At 43.2% G+C, this 24,761-nt stretch overlaps 1 protein-coding gene across 2 annotated transcripts in view; it reads right to left on the bottom strand.

Moving 5' to 3' along the window:
- Nucleotides 1-24,761, bottom strand: part of SPIDR (scaffold protein involved in DNA repair) — a 389,493-nt gene that overhangs the window by 32,577 nt on the left and 332,155 nt on the right. Inside the window, exons 12-14 of one of the 2 annotated variants that reach the window (XM_058668602.1) lie at nucleotides 1,629-1,716; nucleotides 787-933; nucleotides 633-692 (exon numbers count right to left, since the gene is read on the bottom strand). In XM_058668602.1, coding sequence (XP_058524585.1) covers nucleotides 633-692; nucleotides 787-933; nucleotides 1,629-1,716 — 295 coding nt within the window. The remainder of the gene's footprint in view (nucleotides 1-632; nucleotides 693-786; nucleotides 934-1,628; nucleotides 1,717-24,761) is intronic. The other variant, XM_058668603.1, reaches the window with a different exon arrangement.

Below are 24,761 nucleotides of genomic sequence, written 5' to 3'. Positions count from 1 at the left end.
CCCATGTGCCAAGACACGCTAGGTCTGGCCAGCCACCCAGGTCTCCTGCCTTGGTTCCAGCTCCCTGCTTTCTCCTCCAGACTTCTACAGCCTGGAGAATGCATCCTGTGCCTTCAGACTGCCTGGACATCATTTTGCTTCTGCTTCTGGCTGACCCAACAAGAAGTTCCTCTACAGTGGCCACTCCCAGAACTGCTGAGGCCCTACAGGGACCACAGGCATGTATGTCTACCATCCCCAGTTCTCAGAGCTCCTGAAATGGCTGAGCTCAGTGCTGAGGTCCCCATTACCACCAAGTGAAGTCTGTTTCTCTTTCTCTTCTTCAGCCTGTTCATGTGTCAGAAAGGAATGGACATGACAGGGTCAAGACTTTTCCAGGGGCAGGGTTATGCTTGGGCTGTGACACATTCCAGTATTCAGTATGGTGGCTGGCATAAATAAACACATACACACAGGAATGGGTTGGTTAGCCCATCAACAATGGGTGTACATAAAAGGATTTTCAAATGACTGTTTCATTTTGGTACTTTAATTTCTGAGAAATAATCCTTTAATAAACTTTTTAAACATTTTGTTCTTTTAACACCTTATGTGAGGGGGAGAAAGAGAAAGAAGAGAGAGACACTGATTACCTGTGGTCTTTGATAGATCACTCTGGCATAGAAAGTGCAACGGGAACCCAGGTTGTTGGTCTGAAAAGGCATTGAAAAATATTAGGAATCTTACATGAAGCACAACAGACACAGAAAAAGTACTGGGAGAGCTTGTTAGAAACAAAGATGTTACCTGTAGAATCTCTCGTAAGCAGTGGGGAACAGGAGGCTGATACAGCCTAGATAGGGAGTCGTCTTTGATGACGTCAATTTGTCCCAGATTGGGATGCCCCGTGAGGATGTAACAGAAGGTGGGGGGAGGCAGATGAGTCTTTACCTGCTCAATGTGAAGGAAAAGACAGAGCCTAAATATGCCACTGAAATGTGCTCTTTAGCATAAACATGGGCATTTGCTGATAGATGCTCACTGTCTCTGGACCTATTCAGTGTACTGGCAGGACCATTTAGACATTACTTCCTCTTAAATGATCTAGAAAGGGACTTTGCTAAGAAGTCAGCCACCACATTAACCAGATGTCCCCAGCAGCCACCAACTAGCCTGCTGGACATAGCTCAGGAGGGTGGGAGGCACATCTGTGAGTCAATCTCACTGCTTGGGAACCATTATCATTAAAAATTTCAAGAGGCAGGGAAACAGAACTTTGGGCCCACCTGGTGGTTGTATAAATGTCCTTGGTTTTAGGAAGCTCCTGTGGTAACGGAACCTGTGAGCAACGGGCAGGCAGTAGGAAAAACCCTCTGTGTCTGCTCTAGTAAGGAGAAAAGACCCTACCTGCTGCAAGGGTGTATAAAGACTGCAGTTCAAACACACCCTGCCAGTTGGTTATTCTCAAGACACATCTCAGGCATAGTGATACAAGGGTACACAGTGTGATAAGTGGGGTCCGAATCCTTGTCCTGACTCATCCTCTTGTGCCATAGGAGCAGGGACTATGCCGTGGCAGGCAGATCACCTGGCTGGGCCCTGGGTCCAGATCAGCCTTCGACCCAGGGAACTCTCAATGCCGAGCTTACCTCCTCATAGGGCTGGCCATGGCCAGGGGCTTTCAGCGGCATTGCCGGAGGCCACAGGCTGTCGATTAGACTGAAGAGCCCTGCTGTCCTATTACAAGAAAACGTGCTGTCAGAAGTGGTCCACATCAACCATGCCTAGCCAGAGCCTCCTCAGAGGGCCAGACAATGCTTGACAAACACCACCCGTGGCACTAAGGAAGTGTCTAGTGATTCAAACAGGGAAGAAGGGGACAACCAGGCAAACTCACAAGTGTGAGCCCAGCTGCACAAGGAGTCTGTTCAATACATTATGACACACCAGTGTAGTGAAATACTATACAACCATTGAGAAAGGGGATCTAGAAATACTTAAAGACACAGCTTTATGATACTCTGCTGAACGAAAAGCAGACAATATATTATGACTTCTCTTTATGTATGCCCTTGTGTTTAAGCTCATGGAAAACAGAGTTAAAAGGTGAGTTTATTTTGACACAAACAAATCTTGAAAGCCATGCATGATTTTTCATAACATGAATTTTCTGTGAACTTTCGAGGATCCTTCATATAATAAGTCAAACAAAGAGGCCTGTGTGTGGTGCAGTCGGTTAAGCCACTGTTTGTGAAGCTGGCATTCCATATGGGTACTGGTTGGGAGTCCTAGCTACTTCGTTACCTTTCCAGCTTCCTGCTAACTCACCTGGGAAAGCAGCAAAAGATGGTCCAAGTGCTTGAGTCCCTGCACCCACATGGGGTTCCTGGCTTCAGCCTCATCCATCCCTGGCTGGTGTGACTATTTGGGGAATGAGCAAGCAGATGGCACATCTCTACTTTTTCTTGTTTCTCCTCTCTGTAACCTTGCTTTTCAAATAAAAAAAAGTCTTAAAGAAGCAAGATTGAATAGAGTTTGGAGGTCATTCATACTTTCTTCTTCTGCATTATGTATTTCATGCATTGTTGCAAAACAGCTATGCAAATGTGGATTACATCCTGATAAACACACTGTATGATGAAGACATGGTAAGCTGAAAATGCACTTAATCTACCTAACTAACCAGACATCCTGGCTCAGCAACCAGCAAGTGTAGGCTGTTCTCCTACTGACCGTGGGCTGGCTGCAGCCATGTCCCCTTCCACTGCACAGCACTGTCAGAGAGAACAGATCCACACAGTGCAGGATGGAAGGTATGGAACATTCTAAGGATGGCTTCTAAGGAAGATACAATGCTTTCACATCCATACAAAGTCGAAACATTGTGTGATGAACCACTGGGAGCTAGGACCAAAGGCAATATTACTCATATAATAAGAAAACTTATCTAACATAAAAACAAAAGCCACAGATCAAAGGACAAACACTGTGTGCATAGTTCTCATACATTGCATTTTGAAGGCAAAACACTTTGTCCTTTGTGAACAGGGAGTGGGAACTGCATGGATCTTATGTTAGTTCTGCCACCGTGAGGCTTTCACTTAGCCCTTGGACTGTGGGGTCTTCTGTTCTATAAGATGGGGGGCAGCTTATAACAGTTGCTGGTGTTTCTGGAGTAAAAGAAATCCTGGACAGCACAAACTAGGATTTCTCCCCAGTATTAAGTGCCCAACATATGACATGTCTGTTATTACTGTAGTTCTCAATATGGCTGAAGTCTCATCTCTGTTTTTAAGCTTAGAAACACCCTAAACAGCTTAAGGGAGAATTTTATTTTTAGTTATTTTGTGAAGGAACAGTATCAAACTAAGATAAAATGAGTATAAATGCTGAATTCTTTATTCAGAGGGGAGTCAGGCTTATAAAGTAAATTCAAAGTAAGTCATTATGTAAATCAAAGAAAAGAAGGAAGGGTGGGAGGGAGCAGAATGAGATGGGACATATCATTACACTCATTTTTTTACCCAGCCCCCATCATTATATCTTAAAACTGCATATTTGAAGTACACAAAATTTGCTTTCATATAAATAAAACTCCTAAAGAGAGAGAGAGAGAGAAAGAAATTCTGTTCTTTGTGTAAGAGAAAAACCACCTGTTGCTGAGAGTGACAGAATGCTTCTCAATTTTCCTAACTTTCGGAAGTTTCTCAGAAAGTGTACTGTGGAGTCCAGCTAATGAAAACAGGATTCTGTGGTCAGTGGGACTGCTGTACGTGGTGGGTCTGCGGCCTGGCATGGCACTTTCAGGCATCGGTGCAGGGAGCATCAGGGGTGGAGGTTCTGGAAAGCTCTGTGTACTTGCGACATTCTGTCAACCTCGGGTTCCTTCTCTTTGTAAGCACAGAGCCTCACTGATACAAACACCAGCACTATTCAGAAGTAGTGCTCACTTGGAATTCATTCACAAATGCTGTTCTACACACCAAGCCTTAGAAAACACCTATTTGAATATAACAATGTTTAGTTATTTAGAGGATGTTGCTGGTTAATTTTATTTTTAAAGATTTATATATTTTTATTGGAAAGGCAGATATATAGAGAGAAGGAAAGACAGGAAGATCTTCTGTCCAATGGTTCACTCCCCAAGCGGCTGCAACGGCCGGAGCTCAGCCAATCTGAAGCCAAGAGCTTCTTCTGGGTCTCCCACACGGGTGCACGGTCCCAAGACCCTGGGCCATCCTCTCCTGCTTTCCCAGGCCACAGGCAGGGAGCTGGATGGGAAGCAGGGCTGCCTGGATTAGAACTGGCACCCATAGGGGATCCTGGTGCATTCAAGGTGAGGACTTTAACCGCTACACTATTGCGCGCTGGGCCCTCCTGGTTAATTTTAAAAACTTCGGACAGATGATACATTTCCACATAAATAGATGCATTTTTAGTGCCTTTGAGAGGTGAAGGGTGGGAGGAGAGAAGGTGAGAGCACGCTCCCATCTGCTGGCTCACTTTCAAAGTCTACAACAGCTGGGGCTGGGCCAGGCTGAAGCTAGGAGCTGGGAACTCCATCTGGGTCTCCCACATAGATGGTGAGGATCCAATTGCTGGAGCCATCACCTGCTGCCTCCCAGGGTCTGCATGAGCAGGGAGCTGGAATCAGGAGCTAGGGCTTACGAGACGAGACGCTTGGATATGCTGGGCACCCCGAAAGCGACTCAGCAGGTATACCTAACGACCTACCCATCACATTTTAATGTGGATCCCCAGATGAATGATGGACCTGTGTTAAAAATTAAAAAAAAAAAGTCAGCTTCTCCCGTTTTTTTTTTTTTTTTTTTAAGATTTATTATTTTTATTGGAAAGGTGGATATATACAGAGGAGGAGAGACAGAGAGGAAGATCTTCCATCCGATGATTCACTCCCCAAATGAGCGCAACGGCCGGTGCTGCGCCGATCCGAAGCCAGGAACCTGGAACCTCCTCCAGGTCTCCCACATGGGTGCAGGAACCCAAGGCTTTGGGCCATCCTCAACTGCTTTCCCAGGCCACAAGCAGGGAGCTGGATGGGAAGTGGAGCCGCCGGGATTAGAACGAGTGCCCATATGGGATCCCGGCGCGTTCAGGGCGAGGACTTTAGTAACTAGGCCACGCTGCCGGGCCCTCTCCCCTGTTCTTAAAAATAGACACAAAAAAAGGAAAATAAGACATGCCTTGGATGACTTCTGTTGCTTTGTGAACTAGAATCTTCATCTTGAGCAGTTCACACGTCTCTTTAAATGACTGCAGCCTCTGATGGGGACAAGTATATGGCGCAGAAGCTGACTTTGGCACAATTAACATGCATTGTTCTTCCCACTACGATGTGTTCCTTATGATTCATCTTTCCATAAGGTTTCATTTTGTTGCAGAGGAAAAAAACATTTATTTAAAAAGTCATCCCTTTAAAATATGTTTACACAACAATCTCACTTTAAAATAGGTTTACACAACAATCTGACTGCCGGAGAATAGGTTTCTTAAAAGTTAAGAAATGTTTTCACTTAAGAATTTTTTTTTAAGTACATGTTTGGGGCTGGTGTTGTAGTGTAGTGATTTAAGCTGCCATCTGCATCCCACATGATGCACTGCTTCCTGGTTTGAGACCTGGCTGTTCTACTTCGAATCCAGCTCTTCACTAATTTGCCTGTGTAAGCAAAGACGGCCTAAATTCTTGGACCCTGCCCCCATGTAGGGGACTTGGAAGTAGTTTCAGGCTTATGACTTCCGGCCTGACCCATACTGACTTTTGGAGGATGAACCAATGGGTGGAAGAATTGTCTCTCTTTCTCTCTAGCTCTACTTTTCAAATAAACAGATAACTTTTGAATGCCTTATGTTTAGAGAACATGCTTGGGGGGGGGGGACATACATCATGGTTAAGATAAGGCTGTTTGCAAATATCATTATACCTGGATGAATTTCTTGGGGGTACATTTTAATTTACAGCTGGCATAAAATGTATCTACAGCAAGATTTATGTCATTAAACTGTGAAAGTCTGTAGGTACTTGATCAAAAGCTGTCATCCTTACACCTGTATGGGAGAAGAGAACATGCACCAGCAGCAAGGACAGGCTGCCTCTGCACCTGGCCCACATCTGACCGTGGATCCAGAGTGCACTCCTTCCCAGGCCATGCAGTGCAGCAGGTTCAGTTAGCTGATATAATCGGCTGTTGTTTGGTGTCCCCCAAAGGCTTCTTTTTTTTTTTTTTTAATTAATTTTGTATATAAAATTAACTCAGATACCTATTGATAATTCACACAGTCACACATACCATCTTATACATAAATATTGTAGCTGGAGTAAACTAATATTAAATGCCTGGAATCTCTATTTCTACAGCATTGTACACTATTAAATGCAGTTCACAAAATATATGTAGGCAAGCATAATTAGTTGCACCCATTTGGGGAGTGAAGAAGCAAACGGAAAATATCTCTGTATCTCATTTGTTGTATCATAAACTGTAGGTAATAACTGATATAATTAATTGGAATGCTTCTTATTATTATTATTTATTTTATGATACAATCCCATAGACCCAAAGGCCTATTCTTAAAACTTTTGTCCCCAGAGTCTTCTGTGCTGGGAGGGTGGAAAATTAATTCAATCAATTTGTGTAGAAATAAAGCCGCGGGGTGATTAGACTGCATTCAGTTGTCAGGGCAGGAGTCTCATCCAGTGCTGGCGCCTTTATAAGGAGAGACACAGACACACATCCCACTTGCTGTGTGATGCTTTGTACCATCTTGAAACTGTATCAGCAAAATCACCAGATATGCAACCCCATGGGGCCTCTGTGAGCCACAACAGACTTCCTTCCTCCCTCAGCAGCTTCACTGAGGTCTTTCAATGTGGTTTTAAAAGCTGACTGCTCCCTGACAGTGGGAAAGCCACACACACCACAGTTGGTCAGGGGTTCACTTGACTCTCGGCTGTCACCTGGGGAGGAGAAACTGGAAGCCTGTGCAGACCTCAGGGCAGCCTGGAGTCTACTCTGCACCCACACAGGGGCTGACAGTGGAGGGCCTGGCGATATGGGCCAGAGGCCAAGTGGCTGCTTCCGGCACCAGGTCACAAGGGTCCTGAGCTCACACAAGCTTCTCTACTTACACATAGGACCCGGAACAGTTTCTAGGGCTGTATTTGCATTTATGGTATCCAGCTATCTGTTTGTGGTCTGGGAAAACAGTCGAGGATGGCCCAAAACCTTGAGACCCTACACTCGTTTTGGGATACCTGGAGGAAGTTCCTTGCTCCTGGCTTCGGATCGGTACAACACTGGACATTGTGGTCACTTGGGGAGTGAATTATCGGACGGAAGATCTTCCTCTTTGTCTCTCCTCCTCTCTGTATATCTGACTTCGCAATAAAAATAAAATAAATCTTTACAAAAAAATAAATAAATGGAAGTGTTTCAAGATATGTACATGTAGTGAAGTTATACTTACAGTACCACAGGAATATAGAAAGCATAAATCCAATTTTAAAATCCAAAATGATTCACATATCAAAAAATTCCATCCACTCAAGTGTACAGTGGCTTTCAGTGTATTCAGAATTGTGCAAGTGTCAGTCCTGAAACACTCGTTCCTCCAGCTCCTATCATCCTAGTTCCTGTCTCAAAGATCTGCCTATTTTGGACATCTCCTATAAATGGATTCATATGGTCTTTTGTGACTGGTTAATTTCACTTAGCATAGTATTTTTTAGTTCACCCATGTTGTAGCATGTTTATGTGGTTGAATAATATTCCATGATATGAATAAATTACATTTTACTTACTCATTCACCAGTTGATAGGCATATAAATTTCACATAAGCCTATCTTTACCTGTAAGCATTTTTCCTGGGATTTTAATGGGCACTGCATGAAGGCTGTATGTCATTTTGGATAGCTGCTTCCTTCGCAATGCTGCCTTTTCCAGCAAATGACTATTGTGTGCTTCTCCACTTACATCTAGAAGTGCTTTGTAACTTGCACTACACAGATTCTGTACCTGTTTTGTTAGATGTGTACTGAATATTTCATTTTTGAGCAAATGTTAATTGTATTACACTTTCAATTTTACCAAGGGTTCACTGCTGAGTCACTGCAATGTTCCTGATTCTTTAACGTTAATCTTGTATCCTCCAACTTTGCTGAAGTCTCTAATTCTACATTTATGCTGGCTTATTTGTTCATTGGTTTGGCAAATTCCATGAACTCTTCAACATGGACCTTGATGTCATTTTAAATTGGGACAGTCTTGTTTCTTCTCTAAGTCTCTGCTTTCCTTTTCCTGCCTGGCTGTGCTGGCTAGCCCATTTACTGTCAAATACTTCGTCAGGGTTTGACTTCCACTTCTGGCCACGCCTACTGGAGAAAACAAACTCCGTGAGGGGACCAAGGCTGGTGAACATAATCAAGTGCACATGGAGGGCGCCATGGTGGTGACGACGACAGGACACTGCAAGAGCAGGATGACAGAACATGGCTGACATTTAAAGGTCAAATTCACATTGCTATTGCCCAGCAAATTCCTCTAATGTGATTTATTTCACATTCTCTCTGTCTGTCTGTCTGTCTGTCTCTCTCTCTCTCTCTCACACACACACACACACATACACACACACACACTCCTAAGAATGAAACTATATTCAAGTTAAGCTGGGTCAGGAATGACAGAGACTATAAACCAAGACAGACCTCTACAGAGACACACACACCGCCCCCTCCGGAATTTGTGTTTGCATTTGTTTGAAACCAATTGATTGGTTTTAGGCCAGCTGGTGACTGGCTGTTTTGGTGAGTTAAAAAGGAGCTAAGACACTGTTGAGAAATTTAGATTTTTTAATTATTTACTAAGGCTCAGAATATAACATTTCAGTTTGTTTTCTGTATAATCTTGTACATAACTAATTTCCTCAAGAAATAGGTTCTCATAGTCTTGCTGCAATTTATCTGCCCATAGGCCTTTCCATAGTTAGCTTCATTAAATCTGAAGACTCTTAGAATGGTTATTCGGAGATGGGCTTTCTGGGTGGAAAACATGGATACACTTGATTAGTGCCTTGCCAAGGACAGAGTAAACATTGGCAGGGATTAGAGTGTGCTGGTGCAAAGTTCTACAACAGAATGAGCTGACGACATGCGGTGCAAGGTGCTGCTCTCTTTGGACTTGCACTCCTGTGACCAGTAGCACCAGCAGGGTGTGGAATGAGAGACCTCAAAGACTGCTCAATTCATCCACACTTCCAAAGCAAGAGCCACTCTATGTGTTACTAGAGAGTAAGAGGCATGGGCTTATTCAAAAGTTCCTGGGAGAATCTTTTGAGAGATACAGGGAGGTTGGCGGTGGGTTGGGGGGGGCAACGTTTGACAGCAACTATAGCCACTAAACCCCAGACACTGACTGTGTTAGAGGAGTGTTGCAGAAGAGAAGCCTGCCTCCTCCCACGCTTCAGGTGGCGTGTGCCCCATATCAGCACTAGGCATTCACTTTTGGGAGCACAGCATGCAGCATGTGGGAGAAGGGAACACCTCTCATCAGTAATGTGCAGTCTGGATCCTCTTTTTGCCTCATTTTCCTCCCTTGATTGCTTCTTCTGTGCTCCGATTCCTTCAAATCTTTTCTTTTTCCTCCTTTTTTTTTTAATATTTATTTATTTGAAAGCCAGAGTGATAGGGAGAAAGAGATAGAGAGAAAGAGCTTCCATCTGCTGGCCCACTCTTCAAATGGCTAAAACAGCTAGGCTGGGTAAGGCCAAAGCCAGGAGTTTCTTTTGGGTCTCCCACCCAGGTGGCAATGACCCGAGCACTTGTGCCATCTTTCTCTGTCTTCCCAGGTGTATTAGCAAGGAGCTATATCAGAAGTGGAGCAGCTGAAATTTAAACAAGTGCTCCAACATGTGCTGCCAGTGTCATGGGTAACAGCTTAAACCGCTGCACAGCAACACCAGCCTCAACACTCCAATTCCTGATGCTGCCATTATTGCTTCCTGCCATGCGTCTGTATTTGAGGAGGAAAAGCAATTATAGTCTCTGGTGTTGGGTGAGGGTGGTGATGCTTGCAGCAGCTGAAGAAGAGGAGTAGAAGTGAGGTGCACGCTACTGCTCTGAGAGCACAGAGGTACGGAGTGCTGCAGACAGCCAACCAACATCTGTGATCCATGCCTTCCTGCAGGCTGACATAAGCTTGGCAATGATGATGGAAGGCTTTTCATGTTGCAGAAGGCTTTGGGTATTGATTAAAACAAAACAAGATTGAACCTGAACCTTTCCAACTTGCTTGTAATAAAAAACTAAAAATACAGGGTAATCAACTTCAAAAATACTTTCTGACTTGTTTTTGGAATGACCAAATTCTTCAGGAAAAAATACCCCCAAGATTATAAAGGATAGAATAAACAAACAAGGGATACTTATATAGAGCAAAGTTAACTTATTAGAATGGAAAAACTCTCATTTTCTTGCTTGTACTTCGTTGCTTGTGAGATATTTTGGAAACTGTTGAAATCTAAATAGAAAACATGCAAAAGAGTCACAAAGGGAGGGAACTGACCTAAAACCATTTCCAGAAAAAGGTCTCATGAAGTCAGTTCAGGAGCCTGACATGAGGCCAAGGCACACAAATTTCTCCCAGAGCCCACTGAGCTAAGATTTTCTATCTCAGGGCAAGAAAGATGCATGGGATTGAACTAGTTACACAAGTGCAGAAAACCTCCAAGGGAATGTCTGCTTCCTCTAGCCCAACATCTCCAGTGCTCCCCATCATTTTGACAAGGAGACAAGAACCTGGGCTAGTGCTGGGCCCCAGGAGCACAGCCCGTGTGCAGGGCGCTGAAGAGCAGATGACGAGAGTAAAGAGTTGGAGCAGGGGTATCAAGGAGGAGCTACAGAGACATATACAATATATGGGGAAGGAATAGGATTCTTGCCTATCACATGAAACTGCCAAATTGACACATTCTAACATCAATTACATAGATTTCCCCTCTCTCTAACTCAATGCATTTTTCTCAGCTTTGTAGACTTCTTGGTTGTGGTAAACAGTTGACTTCCAACCAGCTTCACTGTATCTGGGATAATTTATTTTGCCTGGCAGGTGATGAAGGAATGATTCTCCACGAACTCCAGCCCCTAGAATACTGTCAATGTGGAACACTGGCCCTTTGCACATCTCACTGTTAATGCAGGTGCCTACTCCTTTGCCTGATCTCTGGGTTCTTGCAGGGTCATTTCCCCCATCTGATAGTGTGCCATTTAACAACTCCCGAATCTTCCCAGGGCAATTTAAAACTATCTGGAATTTCTTTTGGGTGTGGATACAGTGGAATTTGATCCAGGAGATTTAAACCACTATGGTGAGGTCAGTTAGAGAAGATAGATAAGAAAAGGCTTGGCCAACTAACCTAGTTCATCTGTACGCAGTTCAGAATTTTAAAAAACCATTATATATTTTGGGTGTAAAATGTTCTTAAAGATAGTCATATGGTTGATAAATTGCCTATATTGATGACTATGATAGTATAATTATCCAAGAGAATATCTCTGGGTGAAGGAATGCCTCAGATCAGTGATTCTGAAAGTGGAGGGCTCACCTCCTCCAGGTGTTTTCTACTAAGATCTTAACTTTCTTTCTCACTGTCATTGTCTCCAATGAGTTTCCCAAGGCCTGCCAGGCATAACATACCAGCAGACTGCCTTTGGCGTAGAGATGATAATCCTCTACCTTAAACTAAAGCACACATTACAGAAAGCAGTAAAAGCATGAAAAAGTGTCATTTTTCTTACTAAATTGTTTAGGAAATACTGCTCATAAAATTGTCATTTATGTTATCATATAATGGGTTTACTGTTGGGACTTTGAGATGAATTAGCAATTACTAAAAATTTCTTCAGTTTTACTTAACTCATTTGGAAAGGGGGTGCTTAGCCCATGGTAAAATGCCCACATCCCACATTGGAGGATGTGGTTTGGATTCTGGATCTGGCTCCTATGCCAGGTTCCTGCACATGCAGACCCTGGGAGAGGAGACAGCAGTGATGGCACATACACCTGAGTTTCAAACGCACAGGTAAAACACACGGATTGAGTCCCCAGTTCCTGGCTTTGACCCTTTGGCTTGGGGCCAGCTCCAGCTGTTGTAGGCATTTTGAGGAATTAACTGGTAGACAGGAGGTCTCTGTCAGTTTCTGTCTCTTAGATTCTCAAATTAATTAATTAACAAAAACAGATTAAAACGTTTTGGGTACTTGATAATATTTAAAGAGTCTTAAAGGTCTTGGGATGAAAAAGTCTGGAAGTGGTGCTTAAACCTCTGTGTTCCTCAAGACTGGCCTGCTGCTGCCCTGTCCACACTGCTCCCCTTCTCCTTCCTGGGTGCTTGATGACAACCATGGGGGCTTCCCACACACAGCAGCAGCTTCACCTGCCCAAACAGCCATTCACTCCTGAGAGACCACAGATTTCAGACATTTCCAGTTGGCTGTATTATAAGACATAATTTTCATGCAATAAAAGAAATACTTTTTTTCTGTACTGCTTAACCAGTAACAGTGCCAAGTAAGTTACGACAAGAGTCCTATTTTGAGTTGCAAAGGTAACTTCCTAGTCTTTGTAAAATTTAGGTCAGTGCATGGGGGTTATTTGTAAACTTCCTATAACACCCATCCCTTCCTGTGGCCCAACATTCAACAAGAAGGTACTGTGAGAACAGGTGAACTTGCTGTGTTGGAGAGATTCTAGAGGTGTTCTAAGGAATAGCCTCCTACACAGAGAGGAAATTCCTTAGCAAACTGTGTTCGGGCAGGTGGGGTAATAGCTCAGTACCACCCCTACTTCCTCAGGGCAGGCCCACCTTTAAGGGTGGCTGTTGGCATTGCCTTGGTCTTTCTCACATCAGTGCCAAGGAGAACAATGAATGCCAAGTAGTGTTGAGATTATTCTGGCAGGAAGCACTGTTGGGTTTTGTGCAAACATACAGGCTACAACAAGCACAGGCCTCCTCTGGTGTCAGCCTAATGAGGCTCTGTCCACCTCATTCTGTTTTCTTGGGACTCACTGTTAGTGGTGTATGTTGACTCGTCTTCACAGCAATGGAAGCCCTTGAGAGCAGGCCATGTGTATCTGTTCCATAGAATTTTAGCATTTGATTTGGAATGGGCACATGGGATGTGGCATGGGGACACGTGGGATGTGGGGGCATGTGCTGCACTGTGTGGACAGGGTGACAACACCTTGGAGGTCCCATTTGTCAGTTCTGACTGGTGAAGACACATGTGGACTCAACCACATTGGCACCTGTCACATATCATAGACATTCCTTGATGCTTCAGTATGATAATTTCTCACGATCTCTCATTTAAACCTTTTTAAAAATTTCAATTTATTTGAGAGTGAGAGGAGGGTGAGAGAGAAAGATCATTCTATCAGCTAAGTCATTTCCCAAATACTCAGAACAGCTGGGGCTGGGCTAGAAGTACAGAACTCAAGCCAGATTTTCCACATGGTTGATAGGCGCTCAGTTACTTGAGCCTTCACCTGCTACCTCCCAGGGAATGCATTAACAGAAGCTGTATTAGAAAGCAGGACCAGACCTCAATCCCAGGCAATCTGATATAGGATGCAGTCATTCCAAGTGACAGCTTAACTATTGCATGAAATGCTTACCTCTGATTTCTATTTTAAGAAATTGATTTTCTTTCACCTAGTTTCAGTTGCTTGCTTAGTGCATTTAGTTTCAGATTCTAAGACCACTGGAGATACAATTTATATGTAATTAGGAGGAAAACACACTTTCTAGATGGTAGCTTAGTATGTCAAGGTGACACACTGTCACCAGACAATCCTGAATGAGTTGAACTTTTGCCCCAATACTTAATGCAGTTCCTTAAGGAAGGTTTGCTTTAACCTTCAGATACAGCCACAAGTAGCCCAGAAGATCATTAACAAATTGGGAGGAGACAAGGAAACCTTAAGGGCATAACAATATGAGAATAGCTGTGAATCAGCATTTCACTTCAGTCTATGCAAGAAAACAGAACTTACGTTCACATAGAAACTCAAATATGAATGTTCATAACAGGATTATTCATGGTATTGAAAAAGCTGAAATAACTTAAATGCCATCAACTGGTGAATGGATAAATAAATCTGGTATATTTGTACAAAGAAATATATTCATCTGTAAAGGAATTACATTCTAATGCAACTTCATCATAAATGAACCTTGGAGACATTCTGCTAAAATGAAAGACTAGAATCCAGGCATCACATATTGTATGGTTCCACTTATTTGAAATGTCTTGAACAAATCTAAAGAAACAGAAAGGAGAGCAGTGACTTACAAGGACTGGGAAGAGTAGCTGACAATGGTATGTAAATGACATCTCAGGTAGCTGTTATTTAAAAAGTATCAATTTTGGGGGGAGGGTGGGCACTTGATACACCTGACTACTCTGCTTCAGAAACAGCTTCCTTGGTAGCGCATCCTAGGAAAGCTTCAGATAATAGTTCAAGTGCTTGGATCTCTGCTAAACACACATGAGAAACCCAGAGGCAGTTTTAGGTGCCTGGCTTCAGTCTGGCCCAACTCAGGCTGTTGTGGACATTCAGGGAGTGAACTGGCAAATGAGAGACGTTTTCTCACTTTCTCTGCCTCTCACATAAATAATAAATAAACATTTTTTAAAAGGGTCATTAACTTAAGACACAGGTCTGCACTCAGGAGACTTCCTGTCCTGTCCTGAAATGTGTCCATGTTACTTCTTCTTCGGCTCTGCTCATGATTTGGGTCCAGTATCATCATTCTTCCCTTTCCTAAGAGTCTCCACCCAAACTAATCTCACAGCTTCCAGGAAACTGAAAGGCAGGGACTCCTGCAATAAAACATTATTGCTATTATCACTACTGAGAAGTTGACCTGGGGCCCAGAACTAGAGAGAGGGAGAAAGAAGCTGGGAGGCTGGGGCAGTGCCACAGTAGTTTGTTTTTGAAATGACTGCTCCTCTAGGTCCAGGGGACCCTCGGTGCTTTGCAGGGGACAGGAACTATATGCATCTGTTGGGCCCAGTGTTTGCAGGAGCCACAGAAAGGATGGGTTAGAGCACAAAGAAAAAGACACCATTTCCCCGAGTTGCCATGAACTTCCATATAAAGATGCGGCCAGTCTTCAGAACAGGGTGTCCTGACTGATGGGTAAATTTCATATTTAAACCTTCTGTTGTGATGAGTCAAGATACTACAAATTAACAGAATACATGCCATAAAACAACATTTCAGTGCTACTGCTGGGCTGATGATGGCAGGCGCCATTGCGGGAAACATTTACATTTCTGGGAATGGACGCAGCTTCTGCTGAGCCCTGACTTCAGCCACCCCTCTACCCACTTTGGGGCATGAACTGATCAGCAGCCCAGAAGAGCACCAGGTTGGCATCTGATTCTAGAGACTGTCTTCTGTTCAGGACATCCACCGTATCTTATAGATGGGGGATTACTAAATACTTCCAAACATTACATCACTGATTCTTAGAAAAATGCTTTTTTATTTATTTATTTATTTATTTATTTTTAAGATTTATTTTATTTTTATTACAAAGTCAGATATACTGAGAGGAGGAGAGATAGAGAGGAAGTGGAGCTGCCGGGATTAGAACCAGCAGTCATACGGGATCAAGACGAGGACCTTAGCCACTAGGCCACGCTGCCGAGCCCAGAAAGATGCTTTTTTAAACTGAAGAAATTAAAGGGGAATTAAAAAACACATTTTAAATTCAGTCTTTCACATCCTCCTTTGAATCAGTGCTAACATTTCTGTAATTATGTCAGATGAATTTATAACTCTGGAATAGCTCACATTAAAATATATATATATATATTTGAGAGGATTGTGGCACAGTGGTTAAAGCCACTGCCTTCAATACTGACTTTCATACGATTTGGGTGGCGGTTTGTATCTCTGCTGCTTCTTTTTAGATCCAGCTTCCTGTCACAGCCTGGGACAAAGCAGCGGAAGATAGCTCAAGTGTTTGCACTTCTGCCACCCACATGGGAGAAAGAAGATGAATCTCCTGGCTTCTGCCTGGCCCAATCCTGGCCATTGTGGCCATCTGCAGAGTGAGCCGGCCGATGGATGATCTTTCTGTTTTTCTCCCTCTTGCTCTAACTCTGACTTTCAAATTAAACAAATCTTTTTAAAAAAATTATTCCAGGGACAAAGATGAATAAGTCAACTACTAGTCCACTTCCCAAATGCCAAAGCCTCCCATAATGGGTGACAGTGACCTCACCAACTGAGCTATCCCCTGCTGTCTGCCAGGTCTGCACCAGCAGAAGCAGGGTTCAGGAGCTGCAGCAGAGTCTGAGCAAGGATGTGTGTGTCTTTGCTGGCTTTTTGACTGGTAGTCCAAATGTCTGCCCCTTGAATGTATCACACTTCCTAGGAAGTTGGGTATTTACATATAAATATGTAAAAGTCCATCTCAGAAAAGGATGTTTGGTGGAGGTTAAGCCACTGCTTGGGATACACTCATCCCCTATCTGCTTGGGACATACTCATCGCCTATCAGAGTAATCTGACATCAGTCCTGGGTCTGCCCTATTCCACCTTCATGCTAAGGCACAGCCCACGAGTGGAAGGTGTACTCATGGGCTGTGGGCTCAAGTACTTGGATCTGTCCCACCTACATGGAAGATGCAGGTTAGACACTGGACTCCTGTTTTTTACTTGGCCCAGTCCTGGCTATTGTGGGTATTTGGGGAGTGAAGAGATCTGTTTAAAACAAACAAAATCTATTATTTTAAAATAAATATTTATTTTACTTGCAAGGCAAAGTGATAAAGAAAAGTGAAGGGGAGAAGAGAGGGAGGAAGAAAGCACACACTCACAGAGAGAGAGAGAGAGAGAGAGAGAGAGAGAGAGAGAGAGAGAGAGAGAGAGAATTTTTCATTTGCTTCACTTCCCTAAATACCCACAACTGCCAAGGCTGGGGCAGGTTGAAATCAGGAGCCTGGAACTCCACCTGGCTCCCCCACTTGGATGGCAGGTGCCCAAACACTTGGGCCACCATGCTGTCTTTCAGGAGGCCTTAGCTGGAAGCTGGGTGAGAAGCAGGGTATCTGAGACTTAAACCAGCACTACCATAAAGTAGGCAGGTCTTCCAACTATGGTTTAACATGCTGCTCCACAATGTCTGCCCACAAATAAGTTCATTAAAAGTATTTTCTTTCTAATACCAATTCTTGCTTTAAATTCTGCAATATAAAATTGCCTAGAAGTTTAACTGTGAAAAACAAAATGCACATTTCTATTCTACCTCATTTGCAAATCTTACACACACATGCACGCACACACACTTGCACAGGAAATGAAGTCCTATAACATGTTGTCTGAACTCTGCAAATGGTTCTTGGGCTTCTCTCACGGGCCTGGTGGTATTTATTATTTCATGAAGTGTCACACAACCCACTTACTGGATGCAGGAACACCCACACTTCCACACAAAATCTGTTATCCCATATCTCTTGATAGATACATGTCTTTAACCAAACATTATAAATATGCTCTCATGCTTTTGGGGAAAAAAAACTTGTCTCCTTACAATTTATCTTATTTTCATATATCATATACTCTCCCTTTTAATTTCTAAATTTATAGAGAATTATTTATTTGACTTAAGTTACAGGGTGGGGAAGTGAGGTGGGGGAGGAAGTGGGAGGGGAGAGAGAGAGAGAGAGAGAGAGAAAGAGAGAGAGATCATTCATTCATTGGCTCACTCCCCCAAATGGCTGTAATGGCCAGACCTGAGCCTGTCCAAAGCTGGGAGCCAGGAGCCTCTTCTGGATCCTCCACATGTGAACAGGGTCATCCTCCACAACTTTCTCATGCCATAAGCAGGGAGCTGGATGGGAAGTGGAGTCCATATGGTGTACTGACACTGCAGGCAGAGGACTGGCAGGCATGCCACATGCCACTGTGTTGGCCCCGTTCTCTCCCTTTTAAAGACTGAACCTGTGAATGCTTTTCAAATATCATCAAATAATGAGGAATAAAACTGCAATACATCTTTTATATAACAACTGTGCTCTAGCTTAACCAATAAACAACCTGTGCTTCTGTACTCATGGCCTCAGGGAGACAGGAAGACCAGCTGCAAACTTTCTCACGCCTTCCTGGACTTAAAGGCCTGGCCTGAAGCTGACAGTTCTGAGCTCTCTCAATGGAACTCCACCCGCCCCCAACCCTGTAGTCACAGAGCAGGAGGGAAGGGGTAGTGACTAGGCTCATAACCAACTACTGGGCATGGACTCTACCACCCTGTACTTTCCAGCCCCAAACCTTCCAGTGCAATCAAGCTCCACTGTGCTTCAGGCTGCCAAATACAAACAGAATGGGCTTTCAAACCATGCAAAAGGAAAACTTTTTAAAAACACTGATTTATTGGAAAGGCAGAATTAAAGAGAGAGAGGGGGAAAGGCAAAAAGAGAGAAATACTACTTGTAACATTCATAAAGGGAAACAATGAAACACAAAAAAAATTCTAAATGAAATGTTCTTAACTCCAAGGGCTACCATTTATCACGTGTTGCATATACATGGTTATTAAAATAGGTATTTTATCTATTTCATCTTGTGAGGAACTTAAAAGTTTATCAAGGTAAATGTTATATCCTATACAACTGGAAAGTTGGGTTAAAACTCACTTTTGAGAGACCAACACTGTGGTACAGAGGGTTGAACCGTTGCCTGCAATGTCATATTCAATATGAATGTCACATTTCAGTCCTGGCTGCTCTATGTCTATTCCAGCTCCCTGTTAATATGTCTGAGAAAGCAGCAACAGATGACCTAGGTGCTTGGGCCACTACCACTCATGTAGAAGACCTGGATGCAGTACTGACCTTTTCAGCTATTTGGGGAGTAAACCAGAGGATAGAATCTCTCTCAATCTCTCTCTCAATCTCAATCTCAATCAATCTCTCTCTCTCTCTCTCTCTCTCTCTCTCTCTCTCTCTCTTTCCCTGTGACTCTTTCAAATGAATAATTTTTTAAAAGATTTTTTTTATTGGAAAGGCAGATCTACAGAAGGAAGGAGAGACAAAGATCCTCCATCCGCTGGTTCACTCCCCAAGTGGCCCCAACGGCTGGAGCTGAGTCAATATGAAGCTAGGAACCAGGAGTCTCTTCTCAGTCTCCCACACGGGTGCAGGGTCCCAAGGGTCATCCTCTACTGTTTTCCCAGGCCATAAGCTGGGAACTGGATGGGAAGTGGAACAGCCAGAATACATAGTGGCATCCATATGGGATCCTGGCAATGCAAGGCAAGGACTTTAGCCACTAGGCTACCACATGCTGGGCCCATAATTTTTAGGGAAAAAAAAAGATGCTACCCACTGCACTATCTGTGGGTCATGAAAACTCACAAAGTTACATACCATGTGGCCACACAGTCCCACTATGGGGGTGCTGTTCCAAATAAAAATACTGTTCATGACCTCAGGGAATTCTATACAAGTATAGAAGAGTAACAACTATAAGGGAGAGAACTTGTGAATATGATAACCTGACACTTGTGTTAATAAAAAGAACCAAAGGACAAGGCACCTCTCACAGTACACAACCAATGAAGGACTCATGTTCAGAAAAAAAGATAAAATTCAAGATGTCCATACATACAAAAAGATTCTTGGTCTCTATAGAAAACAGGTACTGTAATTTAAATCACAATGAGATTCTACTGAAGTCCTAACATGCTGAAAAATTGTTAGTCCAGGGAGGAAAAAAAAAGACATTTAAAAATCAAATCATAGAATTAGAGAAACAGGAACATGCTAGGATGCTAATAAGAGTGGAGGCCAGAATTCCACTTCTGAAGCCAATGTAGCATCGAAGAGTGAAGGTGAAGAGCACCCGAGGCGCCCAGGCAATGTGTACACTTGATCATCAGGGAATACACACCAAGGGCTCCTGTTGCTGCCTTCAATGGCCAGAAACGCCTAGAACAATTGCACAGATACCCAGATTGTGATGGAATAAAAATGAGTGAAATCAACAGAAGGGATGAGTGAATATTATCAAGTTTATCAGTTTGACAATATACATGCACAAACTGGGTGGGTACCCACATTGGGGTCTTCCTGCATACATGTGGTCTGAGACAGTTCTGGTGAGAAGCAGCAGCATTAAGCATGCATAATGCACAGCTTCAGAAAATTTAAAAGCAGACAAATCCAACCACATACTTAAGGACCTACACCAAGTGGCATGCCCTTTGAGTGCCTAGGACTGAAATGAAGCTTGGTGAGCATCCCACACAAACGAATGCTCCACATGCGGGTGAGGGCATATTGAAGAATGATCAGCCGAGTGGTTCTTGTGGGAGAACAACTCCATTTGGCTCACTAACTTCACACACCATCAGGCTTCCAAGCAGCTCTCAAGGAAACTCAGTTTTCACACAAACAAACAACAAACAAAACACATAGAAACACACAAAGAAGTCTCAGAGAACTTGGGTGGGGGTGAGTAGCTACGAACGTGTATCACATTTTGCTTCTTTACTTGGTTGTGGCTTCGTGGGTGCACCTCTAGCTGTTCACTGATTGTTCATTATACTCTGCTGGCATGCATCCTTTACACTAGCATCACCTTGTTACATTTCAGGGTGAGAAAGTCACAGTGTAAGACTAGCAAAGACTAGCTAGCACAGCAGCTCACAAGGACTTGTGTGCCAAGAGTGCTGTGTGTGAGGTGCACCCCCCAGACAGGCTACAGGCTAAATGCCTCTGGGGGGGATGTCCTCACCAGAGCCACTGAAGAAAGCAAACCCTATTTCTTCGTATATACACTTATCCTAGTCAAGAGAGGTGTGAGAGATTTAAGCTGAAAGGGAGATTATTACATTTTCTTTAGAATCTGTATTGTGGACCCGGTGTGGCAGCCTAGCAGCTAAGGTCCTCTTGCCTTACATGAGATCCCAGCAGCCCTGCTTCCCATCCAGCTCCCTGCTTGTGGTCTGGGAAGGCAGTCGAGGACAGCCCAAGGACTTGGGACCCTGTATCAACTTGGGAGACCCAGAAGAGCTCTGGGCTCCTGGTTTCAGACTGGCTCAACTCTGGCTGTTGGGAGCACTTGGGGAGTGAACCAGTGGATGAAGATTTTTGTCTGTCTCTCCTCCTCTCTATAAATCTGCCTTTCCAAAATAAATAAATAAATCTTAAAAAAAAAAAAAGGGATGTTCCAGGTTCAATGACTCCATGATAGTTTGCACCTCACTGTTGACAATTCTAGCGAGAGGAGTAAATCACTACTCCTACGTTGTTTTGAATAGTCGCGAAAATCGTCTTTCTTACAAACTCCATTTTCATTAATCAGTGTCTAAGTAAACTGGGAAAACAAATCCCCAGTTAATGCAGGCAGGGTACTATGGGTTGGACACTCCTCCTGATGACTCAAGACAGTTCTAGCACGGATACCTCGCTGCTGGTGTTTAACAAAAACAATGGAAAACACCAAGAATCTAAATTTATATCAACATCACTGACAAGAAATAATCAGATTTGTTTTGAGGGCCAGGGATTATAACCATAGGAAAAAAAAGGGAAAATTTACAGAAATGAATTCCCCTAAAACTGGAAGTAATTAAATGTTGACTGCACTACCCAAAACTCAGGCTTTGGAATTTTGATGGGCCTGGCTTAAAGCCCAGCTGACAGACATGGAGCCAAATTACTTAATTTCAATGAGCTTCAGGTCTTTATCTAATACATGGATATCATTACCTACTTTGCCAGCTAGTTTGAGGAATAAATGAAAGAAAAGAGTGACAATAGCACTGCTCAAACTTTGTTTTCTTCCACTTTCAACCTTCCAGGCTAACAAAGAGATATTTCACTGGCAAATCAGGAAAATTTAAGAGTGTTCTGTTCAAAAACAAAATTGGTAAGAATATTCAAAGTTGAGAATACAGCTAATAAAAGCAAACTTTAGGTATTTAGTGAATGAAAAAGGAAAAAAAAAACCCAAATCCAGACCCTATTCCTTTACTGAATCTAGACTTGCTGTGCGGCAAGGCAAATTGAGTTAAACAGCTAACCTGGAGGGCTGAGAGGATCTGTTTTTATGGTGGTGAATCAGCTGATCTTCCTTCTAGTTTCTCCTATCCTTGTTTTAACTAAATCTTTGTACTTTTAATCCCAGTGGCTCGGTTATCTATTCTTTCCCATTATCATCAGGTAATTGACCATTTCCAACTATATCAATTTTCTTCCTGGAGAAAAATGGAACACTTTCAAATTTCTGTCATTCTTCTACATCACAGTTGATAGTCTTTCTCTATTCACTTTGTCTCTGAAAATGAAAAAAAGATAAGTCCTGCATTAATACTATTTTTCCTCCTTTCAGTTAATTAGGAAGGAGAAAACAAACTAGAGAAGACTCACTTTCTTCCATGCTGGTTTACACTGTTATGATCTCATTACATTCTTCTAGCACCTTTGGGAAGTACACACTAATTAATTCTGAGTTATCGTGATTGGTCACTGAGGATGGGATTAGGAGCAATCAACCAGCAAACATAAGAGTCAATGCAAGACCCGAGATGGATTGGTTCTAACGCCAGTACTCTCAATCAGTGCTGAATCACGGCTGCCTACCAGGAGGGACCAGGAATACTCCTTCGAGTTTTTCTTTATTTTTTAACCAGCAAAACTCCTTACATCAGCTTGGCCTACAGAGTGGAACAATTCACACTTGGTGTAATTTGTCTTTTGGTTATGTGGGTGTAGGTAATGTAACCAGGAAGGAAAATCAAGGGCCCTTTTGAAACTATTACTAAAAAAACCGCAGGTTTTTCTATCAGTTTGATTTGTTTCAGATTTCATTATCTGTTAACTGAACATTATGCTGTTTTGGAAAACACAAGGAAAAGTAACAGTTGGCCCCAAAACACAGCCTATTTTTGGTCAAGAAATATTGGGACAAATACGCTTATGGGTGGGAGGATAAGCACACACTTTCCTGCATTCCTTCTCTGAGCCTCTGCCTGGAAACTACATGAGCCTGGGAGTGTCACCTGAGGCCTCCTCCTCCATGAAGCCTTCCCTAGTGACCAGAGCACAAGATGGGGGTGGAGGAGTGGACACCCACCACTCACTGTGGAAGCCGTATCAGCCTCCTGCTCTTCAGAGTGCACATGCCTTGGAATGGCTTCAGCTGGGATCCCACCTGGCTGTCCATCTGCACTATTGGAGCCACTGAGTGAGTAATTAAATGGATAGCCCCTCAGAGAAGATTGTGTTCATAGATGACTGTCTTCATTGGGTTGACATGAATGTCAGTTTCTTTGCGTTGAATAGTGGTACAGATAGTCTAGAGGTTGATTTTGCTCTAGTAGCTGAAGAGCAGGTCCCTGAGACAGTGAAGCCAGGAACCGCTAAGCTCCAACATGACCTTTCAGGTAGGTTTGGGATCTATTCTCTCCTTGTGATGATTAACTCTGTAGGTGGTTAAGCTTTGTGTGTGGTCTATTGTTTCCCTTTGTATGCCCCAATGTCTTGATTTTCACTCTCATTGATAAGGAAAACAGATTAGTTTCAGTAGATACAAATCAGTTTTTCTTATCTTAGGGAGCTTTATGGAAAGATAAAGGTGAGGACCTATACAAGGGAAGTGACTGTTTGAGTAAATAAATCCTTGCCCTTATTTTTATTGGAAAGGCAGATGAGATGTACAGAGAGGAGAGACAGAGATCTTCCATGGTTCACTTTCCAAATGGCAGCAACAGTTGGAGCTGAGCCAATCTGAAGCCAGAAGCCAGGAGCCAAGAATTTCTTCCGGGTCTCCCATGTGGGTTCAGTGTTTCAAAGCTTTGGGTCATCCTTTGCTGCTTTCCTAAGCTGTAAGCAGGGAGCTGGATGGGAAACAGAGCAGCTGGGACACAAACTGGCACCCATCGGGATCCTGGTGCTTGCGAGGTAAGGATTTAGTCATTGAGCCATTGCACTGGACCTATGTTACACCTTTTTGATACATGTAGAATTATGGCTCAAAGTTTCATTTACAAACTAATGCTCTCCAACTGGAGTTGGGACAGATTTAGAGTCATTTTAATAACCCAGTGCAAACACTTATTAGACAATCATTTTGGTTTCTTTTAGTTGAAGTAAAATTCAGAGAACATAACATTATTTCAAATTGCACAATTTGGTGGCATATCAGCACATCCACAATGCCGTGCACACATCACCTCTATTTTGTTTTACAATATTTTTATTATCACAAAGCAGACCTCATCCCTTTAGCGGCCATTCCTTAGTCCCTTTCCTCGCAGTCCCTGGCAAATGGCAATCAGCTCTGTTGCATTGGGTTGGCCTGGTCTGAACACCGCACGAAAACACTCAAGTGACTGTAACCTGTATCTGGCTTCCTTTGCTTAAGAGATTATGTTTTTAGGATCAAATCTATGTTGCATAAAGCACATTCCTTTCTGTTTGTATCTCTTTAGGTGATTGCTTTGGAAGACTTATTTTTTTAAAAGATTTGTTTTATTTACTTGCAATAATTACAGAGGGGGGGAGGGAGGGAGGAACGGAGAAGAGGGAGAGGGGTACAGAGTGGGAGAGAGGTAGGAAAGAAGAGAGAGAGAGAGAGAGAGAGAGAGATTATTTCCATCCCTGGGTCGCTCTCCAAATGGCTGCAATGGCTGGTCCGGGGCCAGGCTGAAACCAGAAGCTAGGAACTAGGACCTCTATCTGGGTCTCCCT

This window comes from Ochotona princeps, chromosome 9 (assembly GCF_030435755.1).
Source record: "Ochotona princeps isolate mOchPri1 chromosome 9, mOchPri1.hap1, whole genome shotgun sequence".
NCBI lineage: Eukaryota > Metazoa > Chordata > Mammalia > Lagomorpha > Ochotonidae > Ochotona > Ochotona princeps.
Note: the sequence above shows the minus strand (reverse complement) of the source record. Positions and strands in the feature narration are given on the sequence as shown.